The sequence below is a fragment of the Debaryomyces fabryi genome (assembly GCF_001447935.2).
Source record: "Debaryomyces fabryi strain CBS 789 chromosome Unknown contig00003, whole genome shotgun sequence".
NCBI lineage: Eukaryota > Fungi > Ascomycota > Pichiomycetes > Serinales > Debaryomycetaceae > Debaryomyces > Debaryomyces fabryi.
The window spans coordinates 138,894-154,868 of record NW_015385429.1 but is presented as its reverse complement, the minus strand read 5'-3'; the positions used below and the strand labels follow the sequence as shown (position 1 = coordinate 154,868).

Genomic DNA, 15,975 nt, shown 5'->3' with positions numbered 1-15,975 from the left:
ATTCTGGTTGGCTAAAAAAATCCTACCCGCGATTACCCGGAACTAAACATGTGCCGAGTCACATGACATATATATAAATATTTCAGCTCTTTAGTACCGTAGGATATACGAATATAGTCTCTAGTATATACCGTGTTTATCAGATGAGCAACTCACAATTGAAGCTATCGCTCAAGGATATTATACCGACTCACCCAGAGCCTTATCCACCTCAACTAGTATCGTTTGTGGACTACTTGTACCAGTTGAGCTTGCAGAAAAACCCGGTGCTACCAAATCGAGCAGAGATAGCTAGATGCCATTTCTGTGCATATTTGGCAGCAGAGAAGTACCAGCGGGCGTTGAAGCTACCCGAGCCGTCAGTTCGGAAAATACCAGTGCAGCCCAAGCTAATTGACAAGTTTTTGGACGATTTTCGGGTTACGTTGTTGAACCAGGAGAGATCGGCGAGTGGAAGCCCCACCACCAGTCCTACGAAGAGACGGACACAGAAAACGCTGAATTTTACCACGCCTACGTCGTCCCCGTCCAAAATCACCAAGCTATCGCCCATGAAAAATGCGACCCCTAAAATCAGTTCCCCGTTGAAGAAGTTGCAAGCATTGCGAGATCAGGAGCTTAAGCAGGCTGGATCCAGCTCGGCACCTGCATCGCTGGACATTAACGACGAGGAATCGATCTTTAACCAGAAAGACGCATCGGAAGCATCTGATTCGGTGCCCAACACTCCGTCTACACCTAGTACTAAATACGTCAAGCGACAGATCACCATCGCTGACTTCATCTCGTTCGCCAACAACTTCTTCATTCCGGCGTCGATTACTCCCAAGATGGTCGAGTCCTTTGTCTCGCACAAGCACAAGTTCACCAAGAAAAACGAATGGCTCTTAGCCTGTGGTATGATAAACGCAGCGTACCTGCGCATCAACCACCACTTGCTCCAAAAAACCATCGGGGCCAAATCCCAATTCCAGAACCAGCTATTCCAGTACCAAAAGGGTGGTCTCATGCGATGGAACATGCTCTTGTGGTGCAATATAATTGAAGACGCCATTAAGGATGAACCGTGGATATCGGAAATAGAACAGAACTACATATTTGGTAAGTCACCTTTACATGAAGACGTAGAGAAGAGAGAAATTGATGCAAAATTGGGACCTGGTTGGGAGTTATTTGAACGTTTTGGCTCAATGAGTCATCCAAATGTTCAGCTTGATTCCGATTCACAAAAGCTCTATCATAGTATATGGACAAACAACATCATTTCACAATTGGATAGTTAGATATGTGTTAGTATTCAATAACCATTAGTATAATCTAGTCATTACCCGGCAGACTTTTTTTTGTGACACAAAATAGTTTTTTTTTCAAGTTGCATCTACAACTACTTTAGATAAGTATATACATCAAACATTGATTCCACTTATTATCGGATTCTTTTATAAAACATTTGTATATATTGAAGAAGATTTTTAGATATTTCTTCGTTTATTTTAGAGATTAATAATATTGATTGGTTACTGATAGAGAACGGTAATATTTACATATTTGCATTTAATTTTCAGCACTAAAGAATTCATTACATTTAATAAAATTTCACACATTATGCCTGATATTCCTACAAAGAGAAGATTATCAAATGGGTCTATGAGTGACACCACGAATAAGAGGCAAATGGCGTCTTCTTTTGTGCCAGAAGTGGCGCAAGAACTGGATGGTTATCTTTCCGAAGACAGTTCAGATCAGCCTGTATTTGATATGCCAGTAGCAGCAAATAGCAACCAGTGGCAAGAGACCATCACAAAGGTTGTGAAGTCGGTGGTTTCAATTCAGTTTACACACGTGAGCAATTTTGATACTGAATCATCCATAGTTAGTGAAGCCACTGGGTTTGTTGTTGATGCCAAAAGAGGATTGATTTTAACCAATAGACATGTGGTAGGACCAGGTCCATTTTGTGGTTATGTTGTTTTTGACAACCACGAGGAAGCAGTTGTGAAGCCAATTTATCGTGATCCAGTCCATGATTTTGGATTTTTGCAATTCGATGCCAAAAGCATCAAATATATGGATGTCACACAGCTTGAATTAAAGCCCGATTTGGCTAAGGTTGGTACTGAGATAAGAGTTGTGGGTAATGATGCTGGTGAAAAGTTGTCTATTTTAGCGGGATTCATCTCGAGATTAGATAGAAATGCCCCAGACTATGGTGCCTTAACATATAATGATTTTAATACCGAGTATATTCAGGCTGCAGCCAGTGCATCGGGTGGTTCGTCAGGATCGCCAGTTGTAAATGAAGATGGACATGCTGTTGCTATACAGGCTGGTGGCTCATCTGAAGCTTCTACTGATTTCTTTCTTCCAGTCTACAGACCTTTGAGAGCTTTGCGTTGTATCCAAGAATCGCAACCAATCACTAGAGGTGATATTCAAGTAGAATGGCTGTTAAAGCCATTTGATGAATGTAGAAGATTAGGTTTAACGCCTGAAGCTGAACGCATAGCAAGAGAACGTTTCCCAGACAAAATCGGTTTATTAGTAGCTGAATTGGTTTTACCGGAAGGGCCAGCTGATCAACTAATTAAAGAAGGTGATACTTTGATTTCTATCAACGATGAGCCAATTTCTACTTTCATTAAAGTTGACGAAATTTTGGACGAAAGCGTAGGTCAGGAATTGAAGTTTGTTATTCAAAGAGGAGGTGAAGAAATAACTCAAACTATTAAGATTGGTGATTTGCATGCTATAACTCCTGATAGGTATGTTGATGTTGCGGGTGCATCTTTCAACCAGATGTCGTACCAAGTTGCTAGGTGTTATTGCATTCCAGTTAAAGGTGTTTACATAAACGATGCATCAGGTTCATTTGAATTTTCAACTTTTGAAAAAACTGGTTGGCTATTACAAACGGTTGACGATAAACCAACTCCTGATTTGGATACCTTTATTGAAGTAATGAAACAAATACCTGATCGCCAAAAGGTTACCATAACTTATCGTCATGTCTCCGATTTACATACAGAAAGCATTCAAGTCATTTATATTGAAAGACATTGGCAATCTACTTTCAGATTGGCTGTGAGAGATGATACTAGTGGATTATGGAACTTCACTGATATTCAAGACAAGCCATTACCACCATTAAAGTTAGAACCCCAAAATGCGAAATATATCAATATTCCATTTGAAAATGAAGAGAAACAGGGCTGTGCTTCTTTGGTAAGATCATTTGTTCAAGTTAGAACTGTTGCTCCTGTTCCAATGGACTCCTACCCTTACCGTAAGGAGATTGGCTACGGGGTTGTTGTTGATTCTACAAATGGTTATGTATTAGTTTCTAGAAGATTCGTTCCACATGATATGTGTGATATATTTGTTATATTTGCAGAATCAGTGGATATTCCAGGTAAAGTTGTGTTTTTGCATCCTAACCAGAATTATGCAATCATTAAATATGATCCTACATTAGTCTTAGCCGATGTGCAAACTCCAAAATTTAGTGACAAGCCTATGAAACGAGGTGAAAAGTCGTTTTTTGTTGGTTACAATTACAACTTAAGACTTGTTACCGAAGACGTTAAAGTTAGTGGTATTTCATCTCTAAATGTTCCTGCTGCTTCGTTATCTCCCCGTTATAGAGGGACTAACTTGGAATGTATTCTCTTAGATAGCAAATTATGTCAAGAATGTGATTCCGGTGTTTTAGCTGATGAAGATGGTACATTGCGTTCTTTCTGGTTAAGTTACTTGGGTGAAAGTAATTGTGATCAAACAACAGACAGAATGTACAGAATGGGTTTAGATGTCACTGATGTCTTAGATGTAATTAATAGGTTAAAGGATAATGAAATTCCTGTTGATTTGAGAATATTGGATGCTGAATTTTCTTCAATAACCATATTACAAGGTAGAACAAGAGGTGTACCTCAAAAGTGGATTACTGAGTTTGAAAAAGTTTGCGACGATGAGTTAAAATTCTTATCTGTTGAAAGAGTTGCAGCAGCAAAATTAAATCAACCCCCTAATCCATTAAAGAATGGTGACATTGTCTTATCTGTTAATGGTTCTATTGTTAAAACTATGAGAGATTTAAAGGTTATGTATAACAAGCCAAGTTTAGATTTCAAGATTATTAGGCAGAAAAAGGAATTGGATATTACTATTCCTACTGTTGAAACGACCAGCTTAAATACATCACATGTTGTGTTTTGGTGTGGTGCTATATTGCAAGCACCTCATCACGGCGTACGTCAATTGATGGAAAAAATTCCAAGTGAAGTTTATGTCACACGTAAGAACTCTGGTGGACCAGCACACCAATATGGTATTGTAACGAATAGTTTTATTACCCATGTCAATGATAGAGAGACAAAGGACTTGGAATCATTCATGTCTGCGATCAAAGACATCTCTGACAATACTTATATCAAGTTAAGATTGGTATCTTTTGATAATGTTCCAGTTGCAATCTCTGTGAAGACCAACTATCATTATTTCCCAACTGCTGAGTTGAAAAAGAACAAAGAAACGGGTGAATGGAAGGAAATCGAACATAAGCAGAAATAGAGTAATAGTAAATAGCCTATAGCTTTAATAGTATCTATTAATTGAAAACCTGTAAATTATTTAATATATTACTATCTAAGTTCATATATACAAGCAAAATAACCCAAGCAGTGAATATATTTTAACATTTACCTTCTATAGTACATGGGTCAATAGTATTATTTATCATTGATGTATTCATTATAAAGAATTTTTCAACTTCTTCAAATGACCACCCTTTGCGGTGACTGGAACAAAAGAGTCTAATTGTCGAATAGAATTAGCACTAAATCCACCATTTCCGTGGTTCCTTCCAGCTTGTTTCCTCTTGAACCCATTTCCAGTTTTAATAAATCTCTTTGCGGCTGCCTTATGAGTTTTCATCTTGTTTCTGGTTTGAATTAAAGTATTAATTGCTGGCTTCTTGCCAAATATTATTCTCGTGGCTGATTTAAATAAAGACCCGTACATTTTTAAGCTCAACTTGGAAGGTAACCTGTTCAAAATAGAAGTAATATAACCCTTTCTTGTCGTAGTTCGAAATTTGATCTTTTGGTGAAAAAAGTGAAAATTGGTACACACACTTTTCCTATATTAATACCATATATATCATTCTATAAACTATATACCATTTGATCTATTCTTCATCGCTTGAGGAGTAGCCCTCGAGCCCCAGTAAAGTATTTGATTTATTAGTTGTAGTCTCAATTTCATTAGTTACACCTTGTCGTATACCTTTCTGGGTTACACCTGTATTAGTAGTATGGTCATTAGATTCACCAATAGGTGACTTTTCCAGGTTGTTGACAGCTTTAGTCGATTCTTTGCTTCTGCCTAGGTCAATTTTTTCGTCTGCATTTTCAAGCTTCCTCTTCCGTATTATTATTGATGATTTGGACGGTATTTCCCCGACTGAAACAGCAGAAGCTGTAGGAGAAGACTTTGAAATAGGTCTTTGTTGTGTCTTCTTCAAATTTCTATACATGTTCAACTTTTCAGCCTCTGCTTTACGACTCTGTTGTTCTTTTTCTCGTTCGTTTTTCTTTAGTTCATCATAAAATTTTGCAGACTTCTCGTCTAATTTATATGATGAGTTCTGACTCTCTAATAATTTCTGGTATTCTAGATGCTTTTGTTCTGGTTTCCATTAGTATTTCTGAATTAATCATCCCCATTTCTTTATAAATAACATACCTTTACTTTCCTTTAATTGTTCATATAGAGATTTCCTTTCTGGCTCTTCCTCGAGCATATGCTTTTCATTTGCTTCTTTAGCCTTTGCAAGTTGTGCTTCTAGCTCAGAAGCATTCAAACTATTCTCACTAACGAAATCAGGCATTTATGTATGCTATGACTAATTGGAGTATAATTTATTAAGATAAAAACATCAACATAGTTAAGTATTTTCTGCTTTTGCGATTTAAGTTACATAAAAGTGCTACAATTCTCTGCTAATAAAATATCTAATTTATTTTTCTAAGAAAAACTAATTATATTGAGCAAAATAACGAGGTTCATCAAAAACATGGTATCTATGACCTCTAACACCATCGCCTCTAAATAATTCAGGCATTCTTAAATCTTCATCGATTTCGCTTTCATCAACGAAATTGTTACCATATAAGAAGTCTGCATCATTTTCAGACTTCTCATCTTCACTTAATAACTTGAATTTTCCGATTTGTAATTCAGTATCAGTAATAGTTGATCTTGATATTCTAGCATATGCAACCTTCTTCAAGTCTCTGAACAAAATGTATTCACACCATCTATCCCAATCGGTACTGTCGATGTCATACATTCTGGACTTTTCACTCACGTAAGTATTGTAGTTTCCTTCATGTGGGTTCGTAACAAGATAACTTAATAAAACAGCTGGTCTTGGAGAGCTGCTCATTATTTCTTCAAGGGCCAAACTTTGTAATCTACGATCTTCTTCATCCTCCTCTTGGCCGGAATGGAAAACAAGAACATCGACCAATTCTCCATAAATATCTAAGGTTGCATGAATAGCTGGGGCTAATTCACCAACAGGGCTAGGTAATAAATGATGAGTTGAATTAATAATAGGGAATTTAGATAATAATGCAGCACCCCAGGTATGCTTATTTGGACCTGGACCATAATCGGCATACATTCCTAACTCTTCAGCTATAGTTTGAGTAAAGTCACGGTTACCTCCGATCAAACGTTGGGTGTCGCTTTCTAACAACCCAATTATATCAACTTCAGCCTCCTTAATTAAATCTCTCATTCTTACTTCACTAGACCACATGTCGTTGTCCAAACCAAAATGAACACACCAAATACCCGCAGTAAATGATTTTGAGGAAGCATTATAAGGCTCGAAACGTCCGGTAGGATACCTCTTGAATGTAACAGCAATTGACAATGCTAACAATACCGATAATATACTTAAGGCTTGCTTAAATAATCTCTTAGCACCAATCTTTGTACGAGTGATGTGGGTACTCTTATTTCTCAAATTATAATTGTAAACACCACATAAAATCATAATAAAAGAGGCTGACAAAATAATATCAGTTCTTTCTCTCAATAATGGTCCCCCAGGAACAAATGCATAAGCAACAATCCAGATACTCGCCAAAGCAATAATAATTTCGTAAAAGAAGGCAAGCGAAAATAAAATAGCTGGGTTGTATCCAACTGTAGACTGCCAAATTATTGGGGATATAGAAGAAATGTAAACGGAATAGACACATGCACCAGCATAACCAGTCCATCCTTCATATTTGTATAAAACAAATGCACTAACCCCACCAATAACCAAGTTGTAGAGCTTACCACTCAAAATATCAGCGTGTAATTTAATTGATAATAATATACCTATGATTATAGCCCCGAAATTGAAAAGAGCACCAGTTATTGGAGTTGGTCCTGTAATAGGGTAACCGTTCCAAGTCCATAACGCCAATGTCGAAGAATCACTTAAGTACGATTGAATTGAAAAATAATATCCACCAAATCCTAAAGCAGCTAAGAAAATGGAACCTCCTGTTCTCTGAGAACTTACCTTAACTGTAGTTGAATGTAATGATGGGGTCAAAAACGCCGAGGCCAAACCAACGAAAATACCGACATTATTGTAGCCACCATTTTCCTTGTGCATGATAGGCCAAATAGGATTGTTCGAATATGACGCATATTTCACGACTGATGTGGCTAAAAGACCAATAATAAACGCAACAGCGTATGCATTGAACTTTTTAGGTTGGTTTGATAATGACCAGGATTCTCCAACAAAAGCAATAACTGCAAATGACGCACCCGCAGATATAGTCAATAACCTCTCTGTAGGTTCTTCGACTTTATATGCTCCAAGACCAAATAATACCGCTAAAGATCTTGCGATGAATGGGAAATTACTGAAGAAATTTCTGATGAAAGGTATTATCAAGAACAAAGGTGCCACAAAAAACAAAACTATTACAGCCTCGTATCCTGAAATACCCATGTGCCATAATGGGAAGTACCAAACGCACAACAATAATGAGGTGACAACTGACCAGAACATAAATGCATTGGTGCTGTTGACAAGGAATTCAAAAAACGTAAATTCATCGTTTTCCAATGTCTTTTTGGAGTCTTTTTTTGTTGCTACAACTGATGCAACCGACTTCGAGGGAGAGCTGGTAATAAACTCAAACCCGTTACCGTAAAGTACAATTTCCATATCAGCAAAATCGATTACTGACCACACATCAAACCCAACGTCCAACAATATCAATGCCCATTCGAAATACGCATAGACCGAGTACGCGCCGGGTCTCACATGGACCTTATGCTGGACAAACCAATACACCAAAGGCACCAACGTGGAGAAAAATGCCGATGATGTGAACGCTCTTCCCCTACGAACAGTTGTCCCTTTTGGCGAAAGGATCGTAATGCACACCGTCCATGGGATCGTAAGCACAATATAACTGATCATGAAAATATCGTGCCAGTCATGATCGTCAGTCGAAGTAATGTAAACCCATCCACCACACGTAAATGTCCTCACCACTCCTGACACAAATCCCACGTATGGTACAACCGAGTTCTTCTTGTACAACCTAATGAAGTTAAAGAGTAACAACAAGAATCGAGGACCTGCCGTCAAAGCAATCAAGATCTGGAAAATAGACCTCTCCGGATACCTATCGCCAATGGTCGCTGACACACTAGGAAACCATTCGTCTGGATACCCAAACGACGAATTCTGTACAATTTTATGATAATGTAACCAACTTCCCACTACTAAAGCAGCTATGAATGCCGAATATGCGAATATCCCATGAGCATATGCAATTAAGCTTGCATTGAACCTGAAAATAACAGTTTTCCCGTTGTCCATGCTTTCTTTTGTAAGACTCTTGCCCATTCTCTTCCTTCCACGCAATATCGCCTTCTAAACCTATACTTTCAGTTGCAAGACCGACTCCATTCAACACTATAACAATAAGATGGTCTGAAATGATCACATGACTTATGTCCGCTTCGCTGCCAAAAGTGAAAAATCGTGCGCGTACCACAAAGCCAATATAAACCAGTTAAAACTCACCATTTATAATAAGAGATATCAACTATCGATAGATACAGATCAAAACTAGAGGCAACTATACGTCAAGATGAGTATGTATCTAGGGGATATGGACAAGAGGAGGTGGTAACAAGAGACGAAAAGGTCCAGCCGCAATTGGAAACCAAATGGAAGTACTAACAGAATTATAGGTTTGAGCGACTACGAGAATCATAAAAGGCCAGAATTGGTTTCGTTTGACGATATTGACTACGAAAAGTTCCCCGACGTGCAACAAGCCAGAAAGTCGATGATGAGAGAACAATGGATCAGAACATACGCTTTAAGAGTGACCCACGAAGCATTGAGAAAGTGCAAACAATACCACGGTGAAGACGCACAAAAGAACTGCAGACCTTTGGTTTTGAAGTACATGAAGATGATTGAATCATACCCATTGCAAGGTTACTTGGGCTACCAAAAGAACGATCCATCCCAATAGACGTCGCTGCTTGTGCGGGCGATGGCTACTTATGCATAATTAACCAAACATTCATCCAAGATACATCGTTTTTTTCACCGGCGACATCGCTGCATCTGTCGTACCTCATGCTGGCACCCATGTAGACGGGTGTTCCTATCGTACGCCATGTCTACGTTCTGGACGGTTTTTTCTACCATTACATACAACTTGGGCTCTACATCCCTGTTATAACGCTCCATAAGCGTTCTTCTACATACATTTGTTTATTAATATTACATTTACCATATCAACTGCGTTTTCCCTGCTCTACCCTTGCTTGTAGCCATATAGGACCCATATAACGGTCCTTCTAGTTCTTATGGGCCTGGAAAATGTGGTCGTGTGCGCACCATAATCCTCAACCAATGAAATGTTTTCAGCGGCCTATAGTCGAATTCCGATTTTGTTCGAACTAGTTAGGTGTTTAGGTTGATTTTAATAAGCTGTTTAGTATAGTTAAAGTTTATTTAATCTTATAATTGGAATATGTTTCGTTTAGGTGCCAATCAAGTTGCCCGTACTGCCGGTGCAAGGTATGTAGAGAATTAAGTATTGGTGACGATTTAGGGATACAGACAAACTGAAAAATCATTACGTCCACAGGTTGAAGAATCCATAAACGTGAATTGATGAATGCTGAATACAAATAGAATATCTGTAATTAAGGAACCATGTTGGAACAAGCATTTAGAGATGGACAATTGAAAGGAATGGACATATTTAAAGAGGGACGCCAAATAGGTTTTGTCGGATGTCCTAGGAGTACAAGCGTCACAATAAATACAATACCCACCCCAAATAGGGATCAATTGAATCAATACTAACGATATCTAGAAACTATGCTACTTTACGTGAAATTGAAATGCGTCTTAAGTCTATTAAGAACATTGAAAAGATCACCAAGACCATGAAGATTGTTGCCTCTACCCGTTTAAACAAGGCCCAAAGAGCCATGACTGCTTCCAGAGTTTTCAACAAGTCCGATTCTGAATTCTACAAGAACGCTGAACCAGAAACATCTGAAGGTGAAAAGACTTTATTGGTTGTTGTTTCTTCCGATAAGGGTTTATGTGGTTCTATTCACTCTCAAATCTCCAAGTCTGCCAGAAAGAGAATCGAAGCTTTGAACGGTGCTGCCGATATTGTTACCGTTGGTGAAAAGGTCAAGGCCCAATTATTGAGAACCCATGGTGACAAGATGAAATTGAGTTTCAGTGGTACTGGTAAGGAAGCACCAAACTTTTACGAAGTCGCTTTAATCGCCGATGAAATCCAAAAATTAGGTAAATACGAAAACACCGAAATTTTATACAACAAGTACGTCAGTGGTGTTTCTTTCGAACCAACTGAATTTTCTGTTTTTGCTTCCGAAGCTATTGAAAAGGCCCCAGGTTTAAACAAATACGAATTAGAAGGTGAAAACGTCTCAGAAACCTTAGCTGAATTCTCTTTAGCTAACTCTCTTTTAACCGCTATGGCTGAAGGTTACGCTTCTGAAATTTCTGCCAGAAGAAACGCTATGGATAACGCTTCTAAGAATGCTGGTGATATGATCAACTCTTACTCTATCTTATATAACAGAACCAGACAAGCTGTCATTACTAATGAATTAGTCGATATCATTACTGGTGCTTCTTCATTAGATTAGGTTTGTCTTCTCTTCATGTTTATTTTTATTTCCATTATTAATTAGAAGTTTACTCATCAAAACAAAAGAAACAATAAACGTCTTATGATTTATTAAATTATTCTGTATTTTTGTATAAATAATATTACAGTGCTCTATATATATAATATCTATCAATCGACTTTAATAGAGCCATAAATTTTCTTGATAAACAATAATCCCGTCAAAGTACCAGCCGCTCCACATGCCACACCTATCAAACAACTAGTTAAAGTCATGTAACAAAAATATAACAAAGCACTCACAAAGTCATTCACATTCAAGTAAAATATGAAATAGTAAACTGAATAACCAAGAATGTACCACCCAACACTAGATCCAACATTGAAACTTAACCATTGCCAGTTAGGGTTAGTGTAAACTGCAATAGAAATATATGTTGCAATAATGATTGATTCTGCAATTATGACAATCAAAACTATAGCCGTTAATAGTAAAAACCCGTACATGTAATAGAAGGTTGTTTTCTCCAACCAAACGGAATTAAAAATGAATAATAATTCAACATAAACAATACCAAATGGAATTAAGCCAAAGATCAATACACTGAAAGCTGGATTTAATAACCATGATGTCTTTTTCTTAGCTCTGAGATGCTTATCATCATTATCACTCTTATGTCCACTATTCGTTAAAAGGAAAGATTTTCTGTCAAACTTATGCTTATTTCCATAGTAACCACCGATAATACCTAACGGAAGTTCAATAATGAAGAAAACCAACAACAACACAATTATAGTTCCGAATGGTAATGCAGTTGATGCATGTTTCGCCCACACAAAAAAGTTCAAAAACAATACAATAGATAATATCAAACTAGGTAAAAATCCACTTAACAAAATTGAAGAAGTGAATGTTTTTGACTTGTTATATTCAGAATTCAAGTAATCATTATTGAATATTTTATGCAAGATTATTCCACAGAACGAGGGAATAATGCCCGATACAACGAAGAACGTTAAAGAAATCGAAAAAAACGCTCCTTGATGATTATTGAAAAAAGTATTCGAGGAAAAGGAGGATCCAATGCTAAACTTCGAATTAATAACGAATACTACGATGACACCGATTGTTGCAATAATTAGTTGAATCCCGCTTGCAACCAATACTGAAAGAAACAATGGAAATTTCGGCCTTTTTGTAATATCGTTGGATAAACTCTTCCATGAAGAATTTATAGTAGCATCGTACTCACTTGTTGGCAAGCTTGGTGAATTGGCCTGAATGTCGGATTTTAAAACTCTCAACAAAACAACAGCCACAATTAATGATACCAAAAACAATAACACCATTGAATTGATAAAAGAAAACCAATGAATCTTATGGCTTGAGGTAGTTTCGTTTTCATAATATAAATCCCAGCGAGAGCTATAGTCTATAGTATTATCTTCACGCCAATATACCGAATAAGTATAAGGAATGACAGTTTTTTCCGGTACGATTTGCTGCTGAGAATCCCTTTCAAAAGTAATAGCAAAATTGTCATAATTCTTTGAAGAGCCAGGACATTCTTCATTACTCACACTCTTAGGATACACCTCAAACCCAACAATCGAGCTTAACTGTTTGTTTGATGGATCTTTGTGATACCTAATAACTATCATAACATGGTTGTAGATGTAGCTGATACCATCTTGAGTGAACCCTAGAGGAAAACCAGCTGCATAATATTTGTTGTTACGATTTCCGGAAACAAATGTAGTTGCACCCGGCAATCCATCAACCAACCAGTGAACCACGTATCCATTCTTAATCAATGTATCTGCTTTAAGCATACCAGTTTCTTTAGATATTAAATCACATAGTCTTACACATGGCATATCAACTCCAAATTTCAAGTCGTACAGACTTTTCCATAGCCTATCGCCTCTTAAAATTTCTCCCAAAGATAGATGAACAGGCTTCTCAGGAGGACATACAAAGGGCAAATCTTTATAACTGTAAGGTAACTGTGTGTTGTCAGACTCCACCTTATTAACAATCAAATCCACTTGCTCGCCATGTCTATAATATCTTGGTGAAAATCCCAAATCAATAGCACATACATATTGGATACATAGCAACAAGACAAATGGAATACAAATATTTTTCATGATTTAATTAACGAATTAAATGACTTCTTAACTAAATATGAATACTTTTTCAATATATTGCTTCTATGCGATATTCTAGAAGATTAAAATGCACTGATTGTATTAAAATTCAAGTAAATTGAAGTTTCTATTTTTTGTTTACGATGCAAAATCGAGATCAACATTCAGCTACAAAATTGCGAAAAAGTTATGTACTTTAATTATACACTTATAACAGTCTATTTATCCTTCAAGGATTCCATTGCTTCACGAATTAAATAGTTTCCTTTTGGATCCAAATTTAATGCGATGGTAAATTCTTTTATGGCTTGAAACTTATCGTTTTGAATATTGTACAATTGGCCTAACAAGAAATGAACAGAAGCTTCATCAGGAGCCAAATCTTTTAAAACCTTGAAATAATGAAGTGCCTGTTGGAATTGTTGCATCGAGAATAATAATTGAGCCTTTTTAAATATTGGTAATGGGTTTAATGGTTGAAGCTTATTTGCTAATTCATATTGTCTTAAAGCTAAGTTGTTTTTACCAACTTTCTCAAGTACCATCCCAACACAACATATTAAGATTACATTGATAGGATTGATAGAAACAGCTTTACGGAAATGATAATCTGCTTTTAGGTAGTCACCAAGGTTGATGTATACCATTCCAATACCGTATAAAGCATTGTAATGTCTAGAGTCAATTAATAAACTTATACGGAAATTCTCCAAAGCCATTTCGTAGTTATCGTTTCCAAAGTATTCATGACCCTTTAATGTGTACGCATAAATAAAGTTCTCATCTAACTTAATAGCCTTATTGAAACATTTTATAGCTTCATCGGGTTCTCTAGTCAAAGAAAACAAGTTACCAATTGTACACCAAGTTATTGGAGATTGTGAGTCTAGATCATGTAATTCATTTGCAAGGTAAGTTAGTTCCACTTTCTTATGCAAATGCCACAATAAAGTTGAATAATATTCCATATCTTCAAGTCTTGTTCTATCTAATTTTCTTAGTTTGACAAAGAAATACTCTGATTGTTTATAATTTACAATTTCATAATGCAATCTTCCCAATTTACTCAAAACCCAGGGAGTTTCCTTTTCTTTCTGAGGTAACGACTCTAGAATCCGAATAGCTTTGTAGCAATCATATTTACACATGCTTTTGAAGCCCTTAGAAAATACGATATAAAGTCCTAGTAAATAATTATCGCCAAATTCTATTTCTTTATTTGCCATAATGCTCAATGGTGCTTGATGACGTTCGCTACTGTTATGAGTATTGGTGGAAAAACTATTAGGACTATTTCTTTTCAAGCTACCACGCACAGCTGTTCGCTTGTTAACATTATTATTATTTAAATTAGATGATACATTATCTGTAGGTTTATTAGTGGTAGGCTGAGAAATCAATCTGGAAGTAATCTTTGAATAAGTACTTTCTCTCTTAGGCTTTCTTGAATTATGATCTATACCTAATGTGCTGGTAGTATCTATTGGAAAACTTGGCTTGGTAAATTCGAATCGATTGGTTAAAGCATCGTTGGTCCCTGCTTTTCTTAAAGGTGCGTCTGGAACACTCGGCACTGTCACCCTTGGAGTGGAGATCGGATTACTAAAGCTATCATCTGTTTGTGATTTTGAATTTGCATTATTACCGTTGAAATTATTAGAATTAGCATTAGTTCCATTTGAGTTATTATTAGTTTCATTATTCAGAGTAGTAGCAGAAAATGGATTGGTTATATTGTTTCCACTCATATCATTTAATATTTTAAGGCTATCCTTTTCTTTAATTTGCGATTGATATTCGCTATTAAAAACCAGATTGGACTTGTAGATTGCTTTAACCTTGACGTTTACACCTAACTTACACAACTCCTGGAATGCTTCATAGTCAAACTGATTATACTTTAAAGCTTCTCCATAATTAAGAGCACTATTCTTGGTGTCACCCATTCCCCTATATAAATCCCCTAAAAGGTGATAAATGGTAGACAGATCTGGAAGCACTGAACGAGCATTCTCATAATTGTATCTCGATTGAGGTGTCGTGAAATATGCTGGATTGAATCTGTCATCCTGATAGAATGATGAAGTTTCATTGTAAAGATAGCTTATCTTAAGCAACTGAAATATCCCTTCCTTGTACTTTTTCAATTTCAAACACAGCTTCGCATACATAAAGCTGCAACCTAAATGGTCCGATAAATTACTGGCCATGTTATAGCATGATTTATACCTTTCTTTTTTGAATAATGTAAGGCAATATAGGTACAAAGAATCTAGATTGTCTGGATCATCGGCCAACAATCTTTCACAAGCAAACTCAGCATTTGAATAGTTGAAATGATCTAATGAATGAATTATGATCGACCTTAGATGCTGCTGAATGTAGGATTGATCCGGCTGTATTTGCATGGCTGATTATCTGCAACCCTATTCTTATATTAGCCCTGATAAGGAAGTATAACGTCAATTATTGAAGGTGTCTTTAACTAGTAATGCCTATATTTGTGTTGACTGTTTTGTTACAAACAAAACAATTTACGGGGATTTTGAATCTTCATTACGCTCACGTGAGAGATACAACTTCTAAATAAACGAAGTAGTAT

The 15,975-nt window shown here is 36.6% G+C and overlaps 9 protein-coding genes across 9 annotated transcripts; 4 read left to right on the top strand and 5 right to left on the bottom strand.

Moving 5' to 3' along the window:
• Window positions 1-143: 143 nt before the first annotated feature.
• On the top strand, window positions 144-1,283 carry AC631_00291 (origin recognition complex subunit 6; the record flags this gene model as incomplete). The annotated part of the gene is made up of 1 exon (XM_015609121.1): window positions 144-1,283. The coding sequence occupies one exon, from the start codon at window positions 144-146 to the stop codon at window positions 1,281-1,283; it is 1,140 nt and encodes a 379-aa protein (XP_015470123.1).
• A 322-nt stretch (window positions 1,284-1,605) lies between these two features.
• NMA111 (Nma111p) lies at window positions 1,606-4,569 on the top strand (the record flags this gene model as incomplete). Its single annotated transcript, XM_015609120.1, has 1 exon — window positions 1,606-4,569. The coding sequence occupies one exon, from the start codon at window positions 1,606-1,608 to the stop codon at window positions 4,567-4,569; it is 2,964 nt and encodes a 987-aa protein (XP_015470122.1).
• A 180-nt stretch (window positions 4,570-4,749) lies between these two features.
• Window positions 4,750-5,019, bottom strand: AC631_00289 (mitochondrial 54S ribosomal protein bL35m; the record flags this gene model as incomplete). The annotated part of the gene is made up of 1 exon (XM_015609119.1): window positions 4,750-5,019. The coding sequence occupies one exon, from the start codon at window positions 5,017-5,019 to the stop codon at window positions 4,750-4,752; it is 270 nt and encodes an 89-aa protein (XP_015470121.1).
• A 166-nt stretch (window positions 5,020-5,185) lies between these two features.
• Window positions 5,186-5,887, bottom strand: AC631_00288 (uncharacterized protein; the record flags this gene model as incomplete). The annotated part of the gene is made up of 2 exons (XM_015609118.1): window positions 5,186-5,685; window positions 5,743-5,887. The coding sequence occupies 2 exons, from the start codon at window positions 5,885-5,887 to the stop codon at window positions 5,186-5,188; spliced, it is 645 nt and encodes a 214-aa protein (XP_015470120.1).
• A 147-nt stretch (window positions 5,888-6,034) lies between these two features.
• Window positions 6,035-8,905, bottom strand: CWH43 (Cwh43p; the record flags this gene model as incomplete). The annotated part of the gene is made up of 1 exon (XM_015609117.1): window positions 6,035-8,905. One exon carries the CDS (start codon window positions 8,903-8,905, stop codon window positions 6,035-6,037), a length of 2,871 nt encoding a protein of 956 aa, XP_015470119.1.
• A 274-nt stretch (window positions 8,906-9,179) lies between these two features.
• On the top strand, window positions 9,180-9,572 carry AC631_00286 (uncharacterized protein; the record flags this gene model as incomplete). Its single annotated transcript, XM_015609116.1, has 2 exons — window positions 9,180-9,183; window positions 9,283-9,572. 2 exons carry the CDS (start codon window positions 9,180-9,182, stop codon window positions 9,570-9,572), a joined length of 294 nt encoding a protein of 97 aa, XP_015470118.1.
• Window positions 9,573-10,079: 507 nt separating this feature from the next.
• ATP3 (F1F0 ATP synthase subunit gamma) lies at window positions 10,080-11,241 on the top strand (the record flags this gene model as incomplete). The annotated part of the gene is made up of 2 exons (XM_015609115.1): window positions 10,080-10,126; window positions 10,428-11,241. The coding sequence occupies 2 exons, from the start codon at window positions 10,080-10,082 to the stop codon at window positions 11,239-11,241; spliced, it is 861 nt and encodes a 286-aa protein (XP_015470117.1).
• Window positions 11,242-11,393: 152 nt separating this feature from the next.
• On the bottom strand, window positions 11,394-13,373 carry AC631_00284 (uncharacterized protein; the record flags this gene model as incomplete). Its single annotated transcript, XM_015609114.1, has 1 exon — window positions 11,394-13,373. The coding sequence occupies one exon, from the start codon at window positions 13,371-13,373 to the stop codon at window positions 11,394-11,396; it is 1,980 nt and encodes a 659-aa protein (XP_015470116.1).
• A 218-nt stretch (window positions 13,374-13,591) lies between these two features.
• On the bottom strand, window positions 13,592-15,781 carry CDC27 (anaphase promoting complex subunit; the record flags this gene model as incomplete). The annotated part of the gene is made up of 1 exon (XM_015609113.1): window positions 13,592-15,781. The coding sequence occupies one exon, from the start codon at window positions 15,779-15,781 to the stop codon at window positions 13,592-13,594; it is 2,190 nt and encodes a 729-aa protein (XP_015470115.1).
• Between the last annotated feature and the right edge of the window lie 194 nt (window positions 15,782-15,975).